Consider the following 21,052-nt stretch of genomic DNA (forward strand, 5'->3'; position numbering starts at 1 on the left):
ATCCAAGCAAGGCTAAGTTTTTTGGGATATGATTGCCACAGTCACAGTGACCTATTGCCATTCACTTGAATAGCACTGCTATGTAGTAGTGGTGCCAAACCAATTTTGGACATCCTACAGCTGTCTTAAGGCCCCGTTACACGCAACGACGTATCTAACAATATATCGCCGGGGTCACGGATTCCATGACGCACATCCGGCATTGTTAGCGACGTCGTTGCGTGTGACTCCAACGAACGGCCATTAACGATCAAAAATACTCACCATATCGTTGATCATTGACATGTCGTTCATTTTAAAAAAAATCGTTGATTGTTGCAGGACGGAGGTTGTTCATCGTTCCCGAGACAGCACACATCGCTGCGTGTGACACCTTGGGAACGACGAACTACAGCTTACCTGTGGCCGCCGGCAATGAGGAAGGAAGGAGGTGGGCGGGATGTTACGGCCGCTCATCTCCGCCCCTCCGCTTCTATTGGGCGGCCGCTTAGTGACGCCACTGTGGTGCCGCACGAACCGCCCCCTTAGAAAGGAGGTGGTTCGCCGGCAACAGCGATGTCGCTAGGCAGATAAGTCCGTGTGACGGCTCCTAACGATTTTGTTCACAATGGGCAGTAATTTGCCCGTGACGCACAAACGACGGGGGCAGGTGCTTTCACCAGTGATATCGCTAGCGATATCGCTGCGTGTAAAGCCCCCTTTAGCCAAAATTGCCTAAATCAAATTTGTGCTTGTAGATTTTTTCAGCTTATTAAAATACATTATGTCACGGTATTTGTATCCTATAAAACTACAGAAAATAATATCCATGTGAACGTAATTACAGGAAAGTTTGAAAGTTTGTCTGCAAAGATATTTAAATGAAAATCATTTTTGATCCAATTTTGGCGAGCATATTTTACAAAATGAGCTGCTTTGCATTTGGCCTTGCGTGGCATCGCTCACCGCTCTTTCAAAAAGCCTTAACCTGATCAAGAGAATATTTTATCATTGTTTTTTTGGCTTCAATGCACTTTATATTGTACTGATTATTCCATAATGATCCATTATATTATAATCATAACATATATTTTTTTATTTTTCATAATAATGCAAACCCTTCTCATACTTTACCAATAAAAAATGAAAAAATGCACAAAGAAATATTTATAATTATTTCTCTTTTTCTGCAGAAACAATACAACCTCCGGCAATGAAAGGTAGGTGCATTGCAATCTGAAAATATGATGGTATGTTTATCACCGTTGCTTTTAGTGAATAATTTAACTCTTTCCTGACTGCCATTTTCCTTATTTATGCTTTTTTGTGTGCCCCCCCCCCCCCCTTATTCTAAAGTAATAGCTTTTTTATTTTATAATCCACTTATACAAATAAGGACAAGTTTTTTGTTGCATTATGTTCTGGAAAATGGGAATTTAAAACAAATCAAATTGCAAAAAAACATACTATTCCTCAATTGTTTTAGGGGTTTTGTTTTTATGATATTTCTTACTAAAGATGAGCGAACCTGAGGTTCGATTTTTGAACCAAACAACAACTTAAAAAATCAAGGTTCGGGTTTGGGTTTGGATGCTTTATGTGCGAAGTTCACTCGCGTGAGCAACGTTGTACTCAGGTACACTCGGTGCTCAGCCCCGTGCGAGCCACTTGCAGTGTAAGAACGAATCACACTGGGCGTAACAACAGCATTATTATATGTACTGTGCAACCCAAAATATTGTTTGAAAAAGCCCACCCACCCATCTTTGGAAAGAACCTGCTTATGGCTGGCTGTTTGTTCATGGAGACTCAAACTACCAATCAGTTACTTGCTCTGGGATTTGGGTCAAGCTTGAGCCAGTGGAGGCTTGGCTCCTTGGCTGCCGGTGAACCGAACCTCCAGGGAACCGCTCATTTCTATTCTATTAGCTTCTAATTATTATGCTCCAGGTTAGAATGATTACAGTGATACAAAACTTATGCAATTAAACTTAAAATCAGATTTTTTTTATAAAATAATGTGTTCAATTGTGCTCCCATTTTTTTTATAAAAAATCTGTAAAAAATTTTAATCCAAGCAATTGAGTGAAGTCAAACTTTACATTTTTAGGTTTTAGTGATGCATTTTTTTTGAGGCACAAAGTATATGACATTTGGATAGATTTTTTTAAAAAAATATTGCTATTTTTATAATGTAATTTACATAAAACATGCAAAAATGGTGCTGGAATTTTGCAACAACAAAAACTCACCAAACTCTCATTGTGGAAATGTAGTCTAAAGGGCACTTTACACCGTGCGATATCACGATCGATATCGCTAACGAGCGTACCCGCCCCCATTGGTTGTGAGTCATGGGCAAATCACTGTCCATGGCGCACAACAACGCTTCCACCTGTCCCACGGACTTACCTTCCCTGCGACGTCGCTGTGGCCGGTGAACCACCTCCTTTCTAAGGGGCGGTTAGTGCGGCATCACAGCGACGTCACACGGCAGCCGTCCAATAGAAGCGGAGGGGCGGAGATGAGCGGGCAGAATATTATCCAGCCCACCTCCTTCCTTCCTCATTGCTGGTGGACGCAGGTAACGAGATGTTCGTCGTTCCTGCAGTGTCACACATAGCGATGTGTGTTGCCACCGGAACGACTAACAACCAGCGGCATGCACCACGAACGATATTATGAAAAGAAGCGACGTGTCAACGATCGATTTTTGACGTTTTTGCGATCGTTGATCGTCACTCCTAGCTGTCACACACAGCGATGTCGCTAACGACGCCGGATGTGCGTCACAAACACCGTGACACCGACGATATATCGTTAGCGATGTCGCAGCATGTAAAGCACCCTTAAGGCTTTGTGCCCATGAGGAGTTATTGACACTGCATACAGTTAGGTTCAGAAATATTTGGACAGTGACACAATTTTCGCGAGTTGGGCTCTGCATGCCACCACATTGGATTTGAAATGAAACCTCTACAACAGAATTCAAGTGCATATTGTAACGTTTAATTTGAAGGTTTGAACAAAAATATCTGATAGAAATTGTAGGAATTGTACACATTTCTTTACAAACACACCACATTTTAGGAGGTCAAAAGTAATTGGACAAATAAACCAAACCCAAACAAAATATTTTTATTTTCAATATTTTCTTGCGAATCATTTGGACTCAATCACTGTCTTAAGTCTGGAACCCATGGACATCACCAAACGCTGGGTTTCCTCCTTCTTAATGCTTTGCCAGGCCTTTACAGCCGCAGCCTTCAGGTCTTGCTTGTTTGTGGGTCTTTCCGTCTTAAGTCTGGATTTGAGCAAGTGAAATGCATGCTCAATTGGGTTAAGATCTGGTGATTGACTTGGCCATTGCAGAATGTTCCACTTTTTTGCACTCATGAACTCCTGGGTAGCTTTGGCTGTATGCTTGGGGTCATTGTCCATCTGTACTATGAAGCGCCGTCCGATCAACTTTGCGGCATTTGGCTGAATCTGGGCTGAAAGTATATCCCGGTACACTTCAGAATTCATCCGGCTACTCTTGTCTGCTGTTATGTCATCAATAAACACAAGTGACCCAGTGCCATTGAAAGCCATGCATGCCCATGCCATCACGTTGCCTCCACCATGTTTTACAGAGGATGTGGTGTGCCTTGGATCATGTGCCGTTCCCTTTCTTCTCCAAACTTTTTTCTTCCCATCATTCTGGTACAGGTTGATCTTTGTCTCATCTGTCCATAGAATACTTTTCCAGAACTGAGCTGGCTTCATGAGGTGTTTTTCAGCAAATTTAACTCTGGCCTGTCTATTTTTGGAATTGATGAATGGTTTGCATCTAGATGTGAACCCTTTGTATTTACTTTCATGGAGTCTTCTCTTTACTGTTGACTTAGAGACAGATACACCTACTTCACTGAGAGTGTTCTGGACTTCAGTTGATGTTGTGAACGGGTTCTTCTTCACCAAAGAAAGTATGCGGCGATCATCCACCACTGTTGTCATCCGTGGACGCCCAGGCCTTTTTGAGTTCCCAAGCTCACCAGTCAATTCCTTTTTTCTCAGAATGTACCCGACTGTTGATTTTGCTACTCCAAGCATGTCTGCTATCTCTCTGATGGATTTTTTTCTTTTTTTTCAGCCTCAGGATGTTCTGCTTCACCTCAATTGAGAGTTCCTTAGACCACATGTTGTCTGGTCACAGCAACAGCTTCCAAATGCAAAACCACACACCTGTAATCAACCCCAGACCTTTTAACTACTTCATTGATTACAGGTTAACGAGGGAGACGCCTTCAGAGTTAATTGCAGCCCTTAGAGTCCCTTGTCCAATTACTTTTGGTCCCTTGAAAAAGAGGAGGCTATGCATTACAGAGCTATGATTCCTAAACCCTTTCTCCGATTTGGATGTGAAAACTCTCATATTGCAGCTGGGAGTGTGCACTTTCAGCCCATATTATATATATAATTGTATTTCTGAACATGTTTTTGTAAACAGCTAAAATAACAAAACTTGTGTCACTGTCCAAATATTTCTGGCCCTGACTGTATTTTCATTGCTTAAGCTACCTTCCCACAATACGCTTTTGGTGAGTTTTTTATGTTGCAAATGTTCTCCATTTCTGCACCAAATAAGTAAATGAGGTTACTTGCATTTTTGTTATTGTGTTTTTAGTGCATTTTGTATGCATGCATTTTTTACGCTGCAGGTTTTGCCCTTTCTTCCTGATGCGTCATGCTTTAAAAAAAGCTGCTTTATTTCTATATTTCTTGATATTTGCTTTTGACAAAACTTAACTGATACAGTCATGTGCAGATTACAAATGATAAATAAACATTTCTCATCATTTTGTAAGCAAGCTGTCAGGTTTATTAACCGATAAAGTACATATTGTGTAACAAAAATGTTATATATAAACGACATGGCTGTTATTTGGTATACCTATTAATTTACTATATAAAATGGTAACAAATCTATATATATATTTTTCCCCAGCAAAGACTACTAAACTGAAGAAAACAAGTATGTCAGCCATACTCAGTATTGTGCTGTATGGCTTCTCATCACTGCTGAAAGCTTTGCTGTGACTAACATAGTGGCTGACTTCTGTGACCTGTTAGCTTTGGATCAATATAAATTGCTGCAATTAGATTAGGATTATGGATACTAGGCATATCTGGACCTTTAGTCCAAGAAAGGCATGACACTAGGAAAGTGTCCCATCAAAGAAAGGTCACCTTGCCGTGGTCGATGGGCTTACAAGAATTGGCCAACTTTTAGCCTAAAGGTTACTTTACACACTGCGATATCGGTCCCGATATCGCTAGTGTGGGTACCCGCCCCCATCTGTTGCGCGACACGGGCATATCGCTGCCCGTGCCGCACAACATCGCCCAGAGCCGTCACACATACTTACCTGTCCGGCGACGTCGCTGTGACGGGCGAACCGCCTCCTTTCTAAGGGGGCGGTCCATGCGGCGTCACAGCGACGTCACTGAAACGTCACTGAACCGCCGCCCAATCGCAGCGGAGGGGCGGAGATGAGCGGGACGTAACATCCCGCCCACCTCCTTCCTTCCGCATAGCGGCCGGGAGGCAGGTAGGGAGAGCTTCCTCGCTCCTGCGGCGTCACACGCAGCGATGTGTGCTGCCGCAGGAACGAGGAACAACCTCGTTACTGCTGAAGTAACGATAATTGGGAATGGACCCCCGTGTCGCCGATTAGCGATTTTTCACTGTTTTGCAACGATGCAAAATCGCTAATCGATGTCACACGCAACGGCATCGCTAATGCGGCCGGATGTGCGTCACGAATTCCGTGACCCCAACGACTCCGCATTAGCGATGTCGTAGCGTGTAAAGCCCGCTTAAGAACCTCCATTTTTTTTAGGTGTATTATACATAGCATTAATGAATTTTTAATCTTATATATTCTATATTTCCATTAGTGCTTGCAGAGTGCTGCTGAATACTTTTGTTTGTATTGTATGTAGTTATAGCAGTTGGCATCTGTTCACACTTGCTATGTTTTGTTTGGAGATGTAGTTTTTTGTTTTTGCAATATCTGGACATGCGAAGCATATTTTTAATAGTGCACTTTAAAAACTATGGTGGTTTATGCAGAAAGGTGGTTGTAAATTACCATGGGTGTTACCTGTTCTAGTTCACTAGCAATCCATAGGCAGTTTTGCAGATTACACTACAAGGTGTAGTTGCATACGAATGTACCATTATGTTCTAGTGTTAAACTAGAAGACTTATTGTATTGTTTGCCCTTATAAAAGACCACGTTATAATCAGTAGTTCTGCGGGGTGCAATTGGGTCTCCGTCATGTAGGGCAACAGCATCATTTATAGATTTTTAATTCCACTTCCTAAAAGACAAAATGTAAATAACAATTCAGATCTGATTCTACTCTTTGTGTCATGTACACGCAGAATAAAATGTTGCACTGCTGATAGTTTATGAATTCTATTTAAGTTTTTCTCTTCTTAGATATACCAAGTAAGAAGTAAACTTTATGCAAACCCATTTTTACTAATGATTTCGGATTTCAAAGTTTTCATTGCTTTTCAACAACCTTGAATATTAGTTCTTGGATTGTCCTCTACACGATTTATACATGTTATGTATTCATTTGTTAGCTATACTTTGTATTGATCTTGTAACAATCAATATAGCTGCAAAACTAATCATGCTTGCCCTTGGTTATCTAGGAAAGCAATGTGGCAACCTCCGAGAGAGCTATAAGGGTGGCCATGTTTGCTGTTCTAGTTTATGAAAAACGATTTATTAAAAACAAATGGAATTTTAATAAACCCAACAGAGGAGGACAACTTGTGCTGAGGTGCATTGAGGATTTAATTATTTTATTTGGAGAAAAAGGAGTGTGCTTTGCTTCAATGCTTCTAGTTTTTATAAAATTGCATCTACTGACCATAAAACAAGTTAAAAAAAACATAAAATACCTACAAATATATAGAGGGATTTATGATTCTTGCAAATTAGAATTCTAGTTTAAATAAACAATAAATGAATATTTTGGATTTTTCTTGTTTCTCTTTACAGAAGAGAAGCCTAAAGAGGAAAAGCCTTCCCCAGTAAAAGAAGGTAATGATAATATGTACTGTACTTATGAAAAATGGAGATTATTCATGCAGCCTTTATGATACTATTTTAAGCAGTTTCCTAAAGATGATAAAATCTGATTGCCTGGATGTCCTTGTTTAACATTAGGGCATCCTCCGCATCAATTTTTTTTCATTAGGGCATTGTTTTGATATTTCTCCAACTGTTTTATATGTCTAGATGTTTTATTTTTGCAAACCATATCTGCGTAAACCTACAATAATATTCACTGTTATCTCTCTGTCCATTATTTCCTTTTACTACGCATTCAATGTCTAAATATGAAATATAAAAACATTCTGCAAACTGCATTTTTGGAAGTTTTCTAAACATATTGACACCATTTTTAGAATAAACCATAAACATAAAGCAATTTTAAATATTTTACAAAAATCAATTTCAGATATAAGCTATTCTTAATAATAGTTTGTATGTTTGTATACTTTGAAATATATAAAAGTATGTTTTGCAATCCTATCCTAAAGATGAATCTTGCAACATTTGCAGCATGGGTTGTTGGTTTACACAGAACTATGCATTTAAAAACTCAACACATTTTGCAAAAATTAAATATATCGTATATAATATTTTTATTCTTGCAGCAAAATTTGTGAAAGTGAAGAAAACAAGTATGTCAAATGCATAGCTTTAGCTACAGCTGAAGGCTTCTTGTTGCACTAACACTGACAGCCATTTCCAATAAAATAACATTTTGTATTACAGCTATTTAGTTGTTTATGTACAGCAGGAACTATTAAGTTGATGAGCTTTTGTGGTGGCTGGGCAAGTGCATGGAGGGAATATGGCATGCTACCACTGAAGAATACCGCTTACTTTTGTACTACTGCTATTCTCAACATCCCATATATTCATATTTTCAAATTTCAAATATTTGTAAATACCACAAAATGTTCTTAAAGGGGTAGTGCACTACAAGGAAAACCTCTTCTGATTCCACATATATATAGTTACATAGTTACTTAGGTTGAAAAAAGACCTAGGTCCATCTAGTTCAACCTTCCTCCACCAGTTCTACATTTAGTCACTAAGTCATTTATAACCAACAATGTTTTGTGTACTGAGGAAATCATCCAGCCCTTTTTTAAAAGCTGTTATAGTATCTGCCATTACTACCTCTTGTGGTAGGGCATTCCACAGTCAGACCGCTCTAACTGTAAAGAACCCTTTCCTATTTTGGTTTCGGAATCACTTTTCTTCCACTCGCAGTGAGTGCCCCCTGGTCCTTAGTACTGTCTTTGGAAGAAATAAGTCATTTACCAGTCCTTTATATTGACCACACATGTATTTATACATATAAATGAGATCTCCTCTGAGACTTCTTTTTTCTAAGCTAAACATATCTAACTTTTTCAACCTGTCATCATATGGGAGGCCTTCCATTCCTTGTAATAATCTAGTTGCCCGCCTTTGAACTGACTCTAACTTCTGAATGTCCTTTTTAAAATGTGGAGCCCAAAACTGGATCCCGTATTCCAGATGTGGCCTTACAAGTGATTTATAGAGGGGTAACAATACGTTGGGATCACGGGATCTAATCTCTCTTTTTATACACCCTAAAATCTTGTTTGCTTTAGCAGCTGCTGCTTGACATTGAGTGCTGCTGCTCAGCTTATTTGTAATGAGAATACCCAAGTCCTTCTCCTGTTCTGTAGTACAGAGTTTACTTCCATTTAATGTATACGCAGCTATAGGATTACTCCGTCCTAGGTGCATTACTTTACATTTATCAACATTAAATCTCATTTGCCAAGTATCTGCCCATTCTGACATCTTATCCAGATCTTTTTGTAATATTGTACTATCCAGGTCAGTTTTTAATATCCTACATAGTTTGGTGTCATCGGCAAAGACTGACACTGTACTATCAATCCCATCCACAAGGTCATTAATAAAGAGAGTAAAAAGAATCGGTCCAAGCACAGATCCCTGCGGCACCCCACTGCTGACTATAGCCCATTTAGAGAATGTACCATTTATGACTACTCTTTGTTTCCTATCTTTTAGCCAATTCCTTACCCAGTTGCATATTGTGTCCCCTAGTCCTTGCTTCTGGAGCTTTAGTATAAGGCTATTATGTGGTACAGTATCAAATGCCTTTGCAAAGTCCAAATAAATCACATCAGCTGCATTACCAATATCCAGGTTTGAACTTACCCCCTCATAGAACCCCAACAGGTTGGTTAGACACGACTTATCTTTCATGAATCCATGCTGTTTGTCAGTTATCATATTATTTTCTGCAATATATTTTTGCATGTCATCCCTTAAAATGCCCTCAAAAACTTTGCATACTACTGATGTCAGGCTTACTGGACAGTAGTTGCCTGGATCTACCCTCTTACCTTTCTTAAATATCGGTACCACATCAGCAATCCTCCAATCCTGAGGCACCAACCCTGTTACAAGTGAGTCTAAAAAACATGTTCCCCACAGGTAAAATAAAAGAGCCTAAAGCCTGATTTACACCTTATAATTAAGCATACGATATCGTATGCGATGTGACATGCCCCCATCGTATGTGCGGCACGTTCAATTTGTTGACCGTGTCGCACAAACGATTAATTGCCGTTACACGTACTTACCTACCATACGACCTCGATGTGGGCAGTGAACATCCACTTCCTGGAGTGGAAGGGACGTTCGGCGTCACAGCGACGTCACACGGCAGCCGGCCAATAGAAGCGGAGGGGCGGAGATGAGCGGGACATAAACATCCTGCCCGCCTCCTTCCTTCCGCATAGCCAGCGGGAGCCGCGGGACGCAGGTAAGCTGCAGTTCATCATTCCTGGGGTGTCACACACTGCGATGTGTGCTGCCTCGGGAACATTGAACAACCCGATGTCAATTTTTAGATTTTGAACGACGTGCATGTGATCAATGTTTATTCGTTCAATCGCAATTGCACGTACGTTTCACACACTACAATATCACTAACGATGCCGGATGTGCGTCACTTACGACGTGACCCCACCGACACATCGTTAGATATATTGTAGCGTGTAAAGCCCGCTTAAGCTCACCTCCTATATAAACGCGTATAAGATTATGTGAGCCCCACATTCAATCAGCGCCGATTTTGGTCTCCCTAACCTTAGACACAGGAGCAAGCAACAGGAAGTGAGCAGTAGCCACAGCACTCACTTCCTGTTGCTTTTCTCATTTGTCAGAAGACAGGGAGACAAAACCCGGCGCTGATTGGATGCAGGACTCGTGTGACGTCACAACATCACATGCACTTCATGAACATGAGCTGCCACTCCTCTGGAACTGCACCAGTATGAGAGGTGAGTATAGGCTTTTTATTTTATCTGGGTGAAACATGTGGAATAAGAAGGGGCTATCCTAGTAGTAAAAAACCCCTTTAACCTAAAATATTTTTTACAGAATCTGATTAATGCAATAGCTTAATCACAATATTTTTTTAAAAACTAATAATTAATTATGTTTACATGTTTATTAATTTTATTAGTTTACAATTAACAGGTGTAATATTATCATTATTTTTTTTTACAATGTGCAGTAGGTATAATGTATAAGGATATCCAGCACACCACTGCATTGGTACAAATCCAAGCATTTGTTAAAGGTATCCAATCACCAGGATTTTCGTATATAAGCTAAAGCCACTGCTATACTGGCACTACCAGGCTGATTCTATACATACCTGTAGTGGTCAGGTCGGATGGTTACGTTTTGAAATCTTAAAAAGTAAATGAGCAGCTTCTTGAGTGACAGTTGCACTGGAGCAAATAATATATTCATAGTTATCCCCTCCCCCTGTTAGAATTAGCATAAGTATTATACAAACTATTCACCTTGTCTGTGAAAGGACCTGTGTGAGGTCATACCATGTGACCAGAAGGGGTGGGGCCACAGCCACAAAAGCTGAATACCAGGTCACATGGGTATGACCTCACACAGGTCCTTCAACAGACAAAGTGAATCATTTGTATAATGCTTATGCTAATTCTAACAGGGGGAGGGGATAACTATGATTATATGATCTGCTCCAGTGCAACTGTCACTCAACAAGCAGCTCATTTTATAAAGTTTACTTTTTTTAGATTTCAAAACCTAAACACCAGAACTGACCACTACAGGTATGTATAGAATCAGCCTGATAGTGCCAGTATAGCAGTGGGTTTAGGTTATATAGGAAAATCCTGGTGATTGGTTCCCTTTAAGTAAAATAAAATTATTTCTATGGCTCTATGCATACAGGTTTAGTGTAGGCTTAGGCTAAGGACCGCAAAAAGTTAGAAACGCGTTGCCTTGGTGTGTTTTTCATTGCCATTTTTTGCTATATGTTTTATGCTATGTACTCAGAGCCATGAATATTTTTTTTTAATTTTACTTGATAAACACATGGATTTTTGCAGCGATGTGCTGGTTATCAATTTTGATTTTTACCTACAATTAAAGTATCCTACTGTTATGCACATAATTATTATGAAAAAATTATTATAATAACTATAATTGTTTAAAGCTTTGCACTACGAGTTATGTACAACTGAAATCAAATAATTAGTCCAATTTTAAACATTTACTTGTTTTTTTTATTAATTAATTAATTAATTTCAGCATGGACTTGTTCAGATACCGTATTTTCAGTCCGATTGCTGTTCATGAAAAAACGGGTAGCACTTGGACCAATATTAATCAATGGAGCAATGCAGATGACCAATTTTTTTCACCAAAAAAATCTATGTGTGAAAAAAATTTCAGCCAGCTTTGAATTTACTCTAACAAAGAATTGGATGCTATAGTATTGCATTCAATTTCTATGGATACATTGAAATTACTAAGCATAGGAAACTGTAAATGATTACTGTAACTGTAAAAAATTGATTGCATACGGATGACAAGTAAGAAAAATCATCCCACTTTTCTGGATGGAAATTAGATTAATTTTTTACATTCTTTGGTGACCCTACCCTATAAGTAATTGCTTTAGGCTTTTCAATAATGTTGTCCTATTTATGTTGCTTTTTATGGAAATAAAATATAATCTGATTTCTTGAGCTTTACCTTGTCAGAAAATATTTCCTAAAATGCATCTACAATGTGTAGAATTGGATTACTCTTATATGTATATTGTTTGTTTGCTATTTGTCACCCTGAGCTTCATGTGGCAGTTTTTTTCCTGTACTTATCATGTTGACTGTACAGATAAGTGGATCACAACTCAGAAACACATATCAAACATATCTATATTCTATTATTGTTCTTTTGTTTCCTGAATATTATTTAGAAAAAGAAGAACCTAAGAAAGGAATACTTCCAACAATTAAAGGTAAATGAGAATGTTACTGTGTTTCTCTATTGGGAAAAGCATATTCTGAATATCTGTGCTACCTTGTAAAAGTAGCTGTAAGGCTATGTGCGCACTAGAAAAGTGATTTTTCTCAAGAAAATTTCTTGAGAAACTTCTCGGAGTTGAAGATTACCGCACCTGCGGTAAAACCCAGCACCAAATCCGTGGGAAAAACGCATGTGTTTTTGCCGCGATGTTGCCGCGGTTTTTCCGCAGGTTGGTCCCTGCGGTTTTTTTATGCTGTACAGAAATAAATAATATAGATAATAGATAGCTAATCGATAGATAGACAGATAATGGATAGAGGGAAAGATGGATAGATGAATAGATAGATAGATAGATGAGAAAGACCTATATAATGTCCCACCCCCCTGCATATTCTAAGCTGGCACCCTTTAATGACTTTCATGTGGCACTAAAGGGTGCCTAGCCTTGTATTTAGCCAAAAAATAAATAAATAATTTAAAAAAAAAATGACGCTGGGTCCCCCCTATTTTTGTAGCCAGCTAGGGTAAAGCAGACGGCTGCAGCCTGCAAACCACAGCTGGCAGCTTCATCTTGGCTGGTAATCCAAAACAGAGGGCACCCCACGCTGTTTTTTTACATTAAATAAATAATTTAAAACAAAAAACGTGGGGTCCCCCCAAATTCGATCACCAGCCAAGGTAAAGCGGACAGCTGGGGTCTGATATTCTCAGACTAGGGAGGTCCACTGTTATTGGACACTCCCCAGCCTAAAAATAGCAGGCTGCAGCCGCCCCAGAAGTGGCGCATCCATTAGACGTGCCAATCCTGGCGCTTCGCCCCAACTCATCCCATTGCTCTGGTGCGGTGAGAAACGGGGTAATATATGGGGTTGATGCCAGATGTGTAATGTCACCTAGCATCAAGCCCTGGGGTTTGTGATGTCAGACGTCTATCAGATACCTGACATCACCAACCAAGTCACTAAGAAATATAAAATAGACAACAAAAAAGTCTTATTTGAAAAAAAAACACTCCCCACATTCCCTCTTTACCCAATTTATGGACAAGAACAATCAAATCCTGGTCTGGCATAATCCAATAAGGGGGGGGTCCCACGGTGATCCATACCATAGTCAATTTCCCATTCCATGAAGAACAGAATGTTCCCCATTGGCTGGGAGAGCAATGCAGTGACCTGAGCTAACATCAATGGGTCAGCCCAGGTCACTGCAGGGCATGACAAGTGCTGCTGTCAGGAGGTTAGATGAGATCATTACCTGCTGTGATGATCTCCTGCAGTCCTGCCATCAGTGCTGTCACTGCCTTCTATGCCCGCCGCGTTGTCAGCAGTATTGCGAGAGCCCGTGACGTCACCGCTAGTGACAGTCTCGGGTCGCTCGCGAGACGGGCATAGACAGCAGTGACCGCGGTGACGTCAGGAGGCAGGAGATTGTCACAGCAGGTAATGATCTCATCTCACCTCCTGACAGCAGCGCTCGGCATCCCCGCGGCTGCACGCACTGCAGGGTGTCAGTGTCTGCCAGCGCTGCAGCGTGACAAGCTGCTGATACTGCGGGCAGACACTGGCACACTGCAGGGCTGGCAGCGGCGGGGCCGGAGCGGGACACAGACTGCACGGGCACCTGCCGGACGTCACACGGAAGTGCTTCTGTGCGGCGTCCAGGGAGTGTGACATCTGTGTTTACTCTGCTCCGCTTCCTCTTCTGTCATAATGACATCACTCACTGCAAAACCGCAGGCAGCGATGAACATTACCGCAGGTAAATCGCAGCTATACTGGGGGGTATACCGCACATCATTTGCTACCTGCGGTATACCCCCGGAATTTCACGATTACATTACAGTGATTGGAGTGAAATTCCGGGGGTATTCCGCAGGTACCTGCGGAAAAGAATTGACATGCACATTTTCTCGAGAAATTTTCTCAAGAAAATCTTCACAAAGAATTTTCTTGAGAAAAAAACGCAGCGTGCGCACAGCTATATTTTTTTGCCATAGGTTTTGCTGGGAAATGTCTGCAGAAAGATTTCAAATATTTCTCAAGAAATTTCCGCAGGAAAGCCGTGGGTAAATCCGCGGGTAAAACGGCCTAGTGCGCACATAGCCTTAAGGACTTTGATTACAATCCTGGACTTTGAGAAGGTCCATTATCACTTGGCCACAGGAGCTATTCATGGAACAGTACCATGACATAAGTCGACAAGGAAAAGCCTGGACAAGTAGTTTGCAACAAGGCAAAAAAGGCAACTCCTTTCTATTTTTTTGTTAACTATTATTAAAAAAAAGAAAAAAAAAATGTCTTCAATATGGCATGCACTTATTTTTTGTCTACCTAAGAATATTTCTCAATCAATCAGTAAATCAACAATGATGGTTGATTGATAGCAATGAATTTTATATGAAAACTAGCTGTAGTACCCGGGCGTTGCCCGGGATAGTAACTGTCCGTCCGTCTCTCTCCCAGTCTCTGTCCCCATCCGTCTGCCTCTCTCCCAGTCTCTGTCCCCGTCCATCCAACTCTCCCCAGGCTCTGTCCCCGTCTGTCCGACTCTCTCCCAGTCTCTGTCCCCGTCCGTTCGACTCTCTCCCCGTCCGTCCGACTCTCCCCCCATCCGTCCGACTCTCTCCCCGTCCGTCCGACTCTCTCCCCGTCTGACTCTCTCCCTGTCTGACTCTCTCCCCATCCGACTCCCACCCCGTCTGACTTCCTCCCCGTCCGACTTGGTCTGTCTCTTTCCCCGGTCTGTCTTTGTCTGCATCTTTCCTAGTCTGCCTCTCTCTGTCTCTGTCCCTGTCTGTCTCTTTCCCCATGTGTCTTTCTGTCTGTCTCTTTATGTGTGTCTGTCTTTTTTTTCCTACCTGTCTCTGTCTGTTTGTCTCTGTCTCTTTCCCTGTATGCCTCTTTCTCTGTCTGTGCCTGTTTGTCTGTCTCTGTCTGTCTCTCAGTCTGTGCCTGTCTGTGTCTGTCTCTCCACCAACATCATATTACCTCACACATAAGCCTGTTATACTATGACTGTCCTTTGTTCCAACAGCAACCAATCACAGCTCCTGTTAATAGCCTGTAGCTCAAAGCTCCATTCATTTTAATGGAGGCAGGTTTTTTGGAGAGTAACTGTAAAGCGTGGGGTTACATTTTCTTGTCAAAACAGTCTATGACATTCCCTGGGTCACATGAGGTGTCTGTGCAAAATTTGGTGATTGTAAATGCGATGGTGCGGATTCCTTTAGCGGACATACACGCACACACATACATACATACATACATACATACATACATACATACATACATACACACATAGATACACTCAGCTTTATATATTAGATTGGTCTTGCTCCTTTTATAATTGATTGTCATGTCACTAAGCATTTGATCATGAAGAGTAGCTAATTGAACCATATTGATGTGTATTTATTTTCATTCCTTCTCTTTAAAGGAAATATATAAGTAGATATTTACTAATCTGAAAGTTATGTGATGTAGATGCAGAGAGCCTGATTCCAGTGATGTCACTTACTGCTGTAGATATAGCAGTGATAGGAATACTGATTTGTGTATATCCCCACCCACATCCCTTATTGGTAGCTTCCGGTTTACATTGTCATCAAACTGCCAATGAGAGGTGAGGGCAGGATTACACAGATTAGCTCGCCTGACTTGCATGCGACTCTGCTATTGACAAAACACTGCTCGCTGAACAAGTGACATATCTCTGCAATCAGAGTCTGTGCCGCTACATCATGCTGGTATCAGATTACTCACTGACAATTACATACTGGTCAAGCAAGATCAAATAATTACATTTCTAAATAAGTTCAAAACATACACTAATTTCCATTGAAATCATATTTCATTTTCTATTTACTTAGAACAAGAAGTACCTAAAGCTGAAGAATCTGTCTTTACGGAAGGTAAGAAAATATATTGAGAGATGTCATCCATTGGCCATTTGTCAAGTCTCCCATGTTAAAAAAAGTATGACTTTAATGTATGTATTTTCTTACTGTATAACTCTGACAAAGCTGTGCTTAAATAAACACAGAACCCACATTTCCACCAGTGAATTTAATAACAAATATTTGTGCATCCAGTTACCCGTCTTCCTTTTATTTTCCAACGTAGCAGTTTTGCTGCATTTTTTAATATTATGTTGTAAATATAGCAAAATGTGTACTATTTAAGTTTTTATACATTGTAAAAAAAAAAGCATCAAAACCTTTATGTAAATGTATGTGGAAATATCCGAATGCCTTTGATGGTGATATTAGCACATTAAATATTGGGTAGATGAAAGAAGTTGAAGCACAAGGAGACACATTGTAACTGCAATGTCCACATAGGTATTGAAAAATAATCCGTAAGAAACATCTATTAGAAAAAGAACACCTGAGGATAATTGTTTATGTAGTCCTTGGGGTATGGCACCTTCCACTAGCAAAACATGCAAAAGAAGGAAGAAACGTGGAACCAAGTTGAAAAATAACAAATGCACATTTAACATACAGTTAGGTCCAGAAATATTTGGACAGTGACACACTTTTCGCGAGTTGGGCTCTGCATGCCACCACATTGGATTTGAAATGAAACCGCTACAACAGAATTCAAGTGCAGATTGTAACGTTTAATTTGAAGGTTTGAACAAAAATATCTGATAGAAATTGTAGGAATTGTACACATTTCTTTACAAACACTCCACATTTTAGGAGGTCAAAAGTAATTGGACAAATAAACCAAACCAAAAAAAAATATTTTTATTTTCAATATTTTGTTGCGAATCCTTTGGAGGCAATCACTGCCTTAAGTCTGGAACCCATGGACATCACCAAACGCTGGGTTTCCTCCTTCTTAATGCTTTGCCAGGCCTTTACAGCCGCAGCCTTCAGGTCTTGCTTGTTTGTGGGTCTTTCCGTCTTAAGTCTGGATTTGAGCAAGTGAAATGCATGCTCAATTGGGTTAAGATCTGGTGATTGACTTGGCCATTGCAGAATGTTCCACTTTTTTGCACTCATGAACTCCTGGGTAGCTTTGGCTGTATGCTTGGGGTCATTGTCCATCTGTACTATGAAGCGCCGTCCGATCAACTTTGCGGCATTTGGCTGAATCTGGGCTGAAAGTATATCCCGGTACACTTCAGAATTCATCCGGCTACTCTTGTCTGCTGTTATGTCATCAATAAACACAAGTGACCCAGTGCCATTGAAAGCCATGCATGCCCATGCCATCACGTTGCCTCCACCATGTTTTACAGAGGATGTGGTGTGCCTTGGATCATGTGCCGTTCCCTTTCTTCTCCAAACTTTTTTCTTCCCATCATTCTGGTACAGGTTGATCTTTGTCTCATCTGTCCATAGAATACTTTTCCAGAACTGAGCTGGCTTCATGAGGTGTTTTTCAGCAAATTTAACTCTGGCCTGTCTATTTTTGGAATTGATGAATGGTTTGCATCTAGATGTGAACCCTTTGTATTTACTTTCATGGAGTCTTCTCTTTACTGTTGACTTAGAGACAGATACACCTACTTCACTGAGAGTGTTCTGGACTTCAGTTGATGTTGTGAATGGGTTCTTCTTCACCAAAGAAAGTATGCGGCGATCATCCACCACTGTTGTCATCCGTGGACGCCCAGGCCTTTTTGAGTTCCTAAGCTCACCAGTCAATTCCTTTTTTCTCAGAATGTACCCGACTGTTGATTTTGCTACTCCAAGCATGTCTGCTATCTCTCTGATGGATTTTTTCTTTTTTTTCAGCCTCAGGATGTTCTGCTTCACCTCAATTGAGAGTTCCTTAGACCGCATGTTGTCTGGTCACAGCAACAGCTTCCAAATGCAAAACCACACACCTGTAATCAACCCCAGACCTTTTAACTACTTCATTGATTACAGGTTAATGAGGGAGACGCCTTCAGAGTTAATTGCAGCCCTTAGAGTCCCTTGTCCAATTACTTTTGGTCCCTTGAAAAAGAGGAGGCTATGCATTACAGAGCTATGATTCCTAAACCCTTTCTCCGATTTGGATGTGAAAACTCTCATATTTCAGCTGGTAGTGTGCACTTTCAGCCCATATTATATATATAATTGTATTTCTGAACATGTTTTTGTAAACAGCTAAAATAACAAAACTTGTGTCACTGTCCAAATATTTCTGGACCTAACTGTACATCAGTGATGAAATAGACTGGCTATGAGGCTATGTGCGCACGTTGCGTAATTATATGCAGCTACGCTGCGATCTGCACCGCAGCGTAACTGCATGCGTCCTGCGTCCCCTGCATAATCTATGGAGATTGTGCAGGAGACGTGCGCATGTGGTGTATTAGAGCGCAGCGCCTTGGCTGCTTCCCGAAGCGCGCGTTCTAAGAAGTGACATGTCACTTCTTTTGTGCACTCTGCCTGCAGGTCCCGCTCTGTCTATGGGAGGGGCTGCACTCAGAGCGCATGAAATCAGCTTTTTTTTTTTCATTACGGACTGTTTCTGCAGCGATTTGAAGCGCACGTGTGCTGTTCAAATCGCTGCAGAAATTTCTGCAGGGACAGTACGCAACGTGCGCACATAGCCTAAGACCGCTCAAGTGTTGGAAGCTTTTCATTGCATAGTACAATGCATATTCCTTTACATACATACAGGGCCTATGATCAGTACAAAGAGCACGGTATAAAAGAGGCAAAATGGTCATCAAATGAAATGTAAAAGTGATCACAGGAGCAAAAAACAATCATCAAAAGGACATTCCTAAGTGTGACAAAGTTACTAAATGTAGTTAAAGTGCCAGCAGTGCAAAGGGAAAGGAGTCCCACAAGGGTAATATGTGTTTCGCATGTAGCATGCTTCGTCAGACCAGGAAAATGTGATGCAGTTAAGCCACAAGGACCTTAAATCACTGTGGCAATGAAAATGAGGGCCAAGTGGCAATGGTGTGGGTGGCGCTTGTGTTGATCATGCGAGCATCTAACAGGCCACCACACAATGCCCAGTACAGTGCGCATGACAGGGAGCGGGGACGTGTCACCATGGCTCCCGATCATGCTCACAAGTCACTGTAGGGACGCTGTCAGCAGGTGAGAGCGGTTGCAGCAAACTGCACAGGCACACAGCACATCACAAACTTGGATCCAATATGCACACATGGCATCACTTGGCACATAATGTCAAAACTGTTTTTTAAGTACAGATATGCTTACAGATGATTACACATAAGTAAAACTATTGAAGAAAGGAAGAAAAACGCGACCACAACGCCTGATAGTGCAAGAGTGATATCTTTATTAAAGCCAGGGAAGGTGAAAATGGCGGCACAATTACAAGTGAAATGCAGGAAACAGGAGATCCAAGGTATTAAATGCAGTCAAAGAGACCGTGCACATTACTATACAGATACCATCCTATGATTAATAGGGTGGTACACGCTTTCAACCAGGTCACGGTATATTCCGAGGTCTGTTCTCCAGGTATGTTTGTATTTCCCATATGTGGTTAACCATAACCTAAATATACGCTCTTTATCCCACATGTGTCATGGGTGTGTAACCGCTGTGATCTACTATGGTCTGGTTACTATACAGCTCTGACTTCTTCCTGGTTGACAGCGTGTACCACCCTATTAATCATAGGATGGTATCTGTATAGTAATGTTCACGGTCTCTTTGACTGCATTTAATACCTTGAATCTCCTGTTTCCTGCATTTCACTTGTAATTGTGCCGCCATTTTCACCTTCCCTAGCTTTAATAAAGATATCACTCTTGCACTATCAGGCGTTGTGGTCGCGTTTTTCTTCCTTTCTTCAATTATATTACTAGCGACCGGTCTGGGTCCTATACCTCACCATGTATTTTGATTATTCATTTTATTACATACCAACTTGTTAAATCATGGCGTGGCTGTGGTCCGTATTTATCATAAGTAAAACTATGTAGATTAGTATATTGAAGCCAATTATCATAATGAAAAGCGCCAATTAATCCAGGTAAGAACGGTTATGGAAAGTTTTTCAATGATGTGTCCACATTTGACAAAGCTCGCAGGACCACCAAAGGGAACGAGAAACTAAATATAAAAAAAGACAAAAGTTCCATAGTAAAGTACTAAAAAATGGGATGTAATAAAATGGGACAGTGGGAAAAAGGGGGAGTACTACAAGCAAGATGCAAAATTCAAGGATTTTTTTAGGTCATGTCAGAACGTGATGTCCAACATCATGATCCACTTCATTTCTTTTTGGGCCAGAATTTTCTTACTGTTCCCGCCTCTATTGCATCATTGTACCAAATCTATGCCCTGAACATTTAGTGACTTAGGATTACAATTGTGAAACTTTTTCAAATGTTGTGGCAAAGTTTTTAGAGTTATCATGGCACCCACTGTCCTGGCCACACCAATGTCTCTCACATGCTCTCTAATTCTGACCCTCATTTCCCGTGATATTAAACCAATATAAATCATAGGGCAGCCGCATACACATGTGATTTTTAAAAAATTCTGTGGAAGCATGGTTGAAAGCAATGTCTTACTTTCATTTGGTCATTTTCATAGATTTTTTATTTAGAATTACTTTTGTCAGATTCAAGATATTTCTGTGACCATTGTGGGTTTTTCTTTAATTAAACGAGGCTAGTGAACTTCCTTTTAA

General features: G+C 40.7%; 1 protein-coding gene across 50 annotated transcripts in view; it reads left to right on the forward strand.

Moving 5' to 3' along the window:
- The window catches only part of TRDN (triadin), a 1,152,170-nt gene that overhangs the window by 526,847 nt on the left and 604,271 nt on the right, over positions 1 to 21,052 (forward strand). For all 50 annotated transcript variants that reach the window (XM_075339946.1, XM_075339974.1, XM_075339964.1 and 47 more), the window contains 6 exons: positions 1,173 to 1,199; positions 4,970 to 4,996; positions 7,044 to 7,085; positions 7,706 to 7,732; positions 12,376 to 12,417; positions 16,297 to 16,338. In XM_075339946.1, the coding sequence (XP_075196061.1) occupies positions 1,173 to 1,199; positions 4,970 to 4,996; positions 7,044 to 7,085; positions 7,706 to 7,732; positions 12,376 to 12,417; positions 16,297 to 16,338 (207 nt within the window). The remainder of the gene's footprint in view (positions 1 to 1,172; positions 1,200 to 4,969; positions 4,997 to 7,043; positions 7,086 to 7,705; positions 7,733 to 12,375; positions 12,418 to 16,296; positions 16,339 to 21,052) is intronic.

Source organism: Anomaloglossus baeobatrachus, chromosome 3, assembly GCF_048569485.1.
Source record: "Anomaloglossus baeobatrachus isolate aAnoBae1 chromosome 3, aAnoBae1.hap1, whole genome shotgun sequence".
In the NCBI taxonomy this organism is placed as follows: Eukaryota; Metazoa; Chordata; class Amphibia; order Anura; family Aromobatidae; genus Anomaloglossus; species Anomaloglossus baeobatrachus.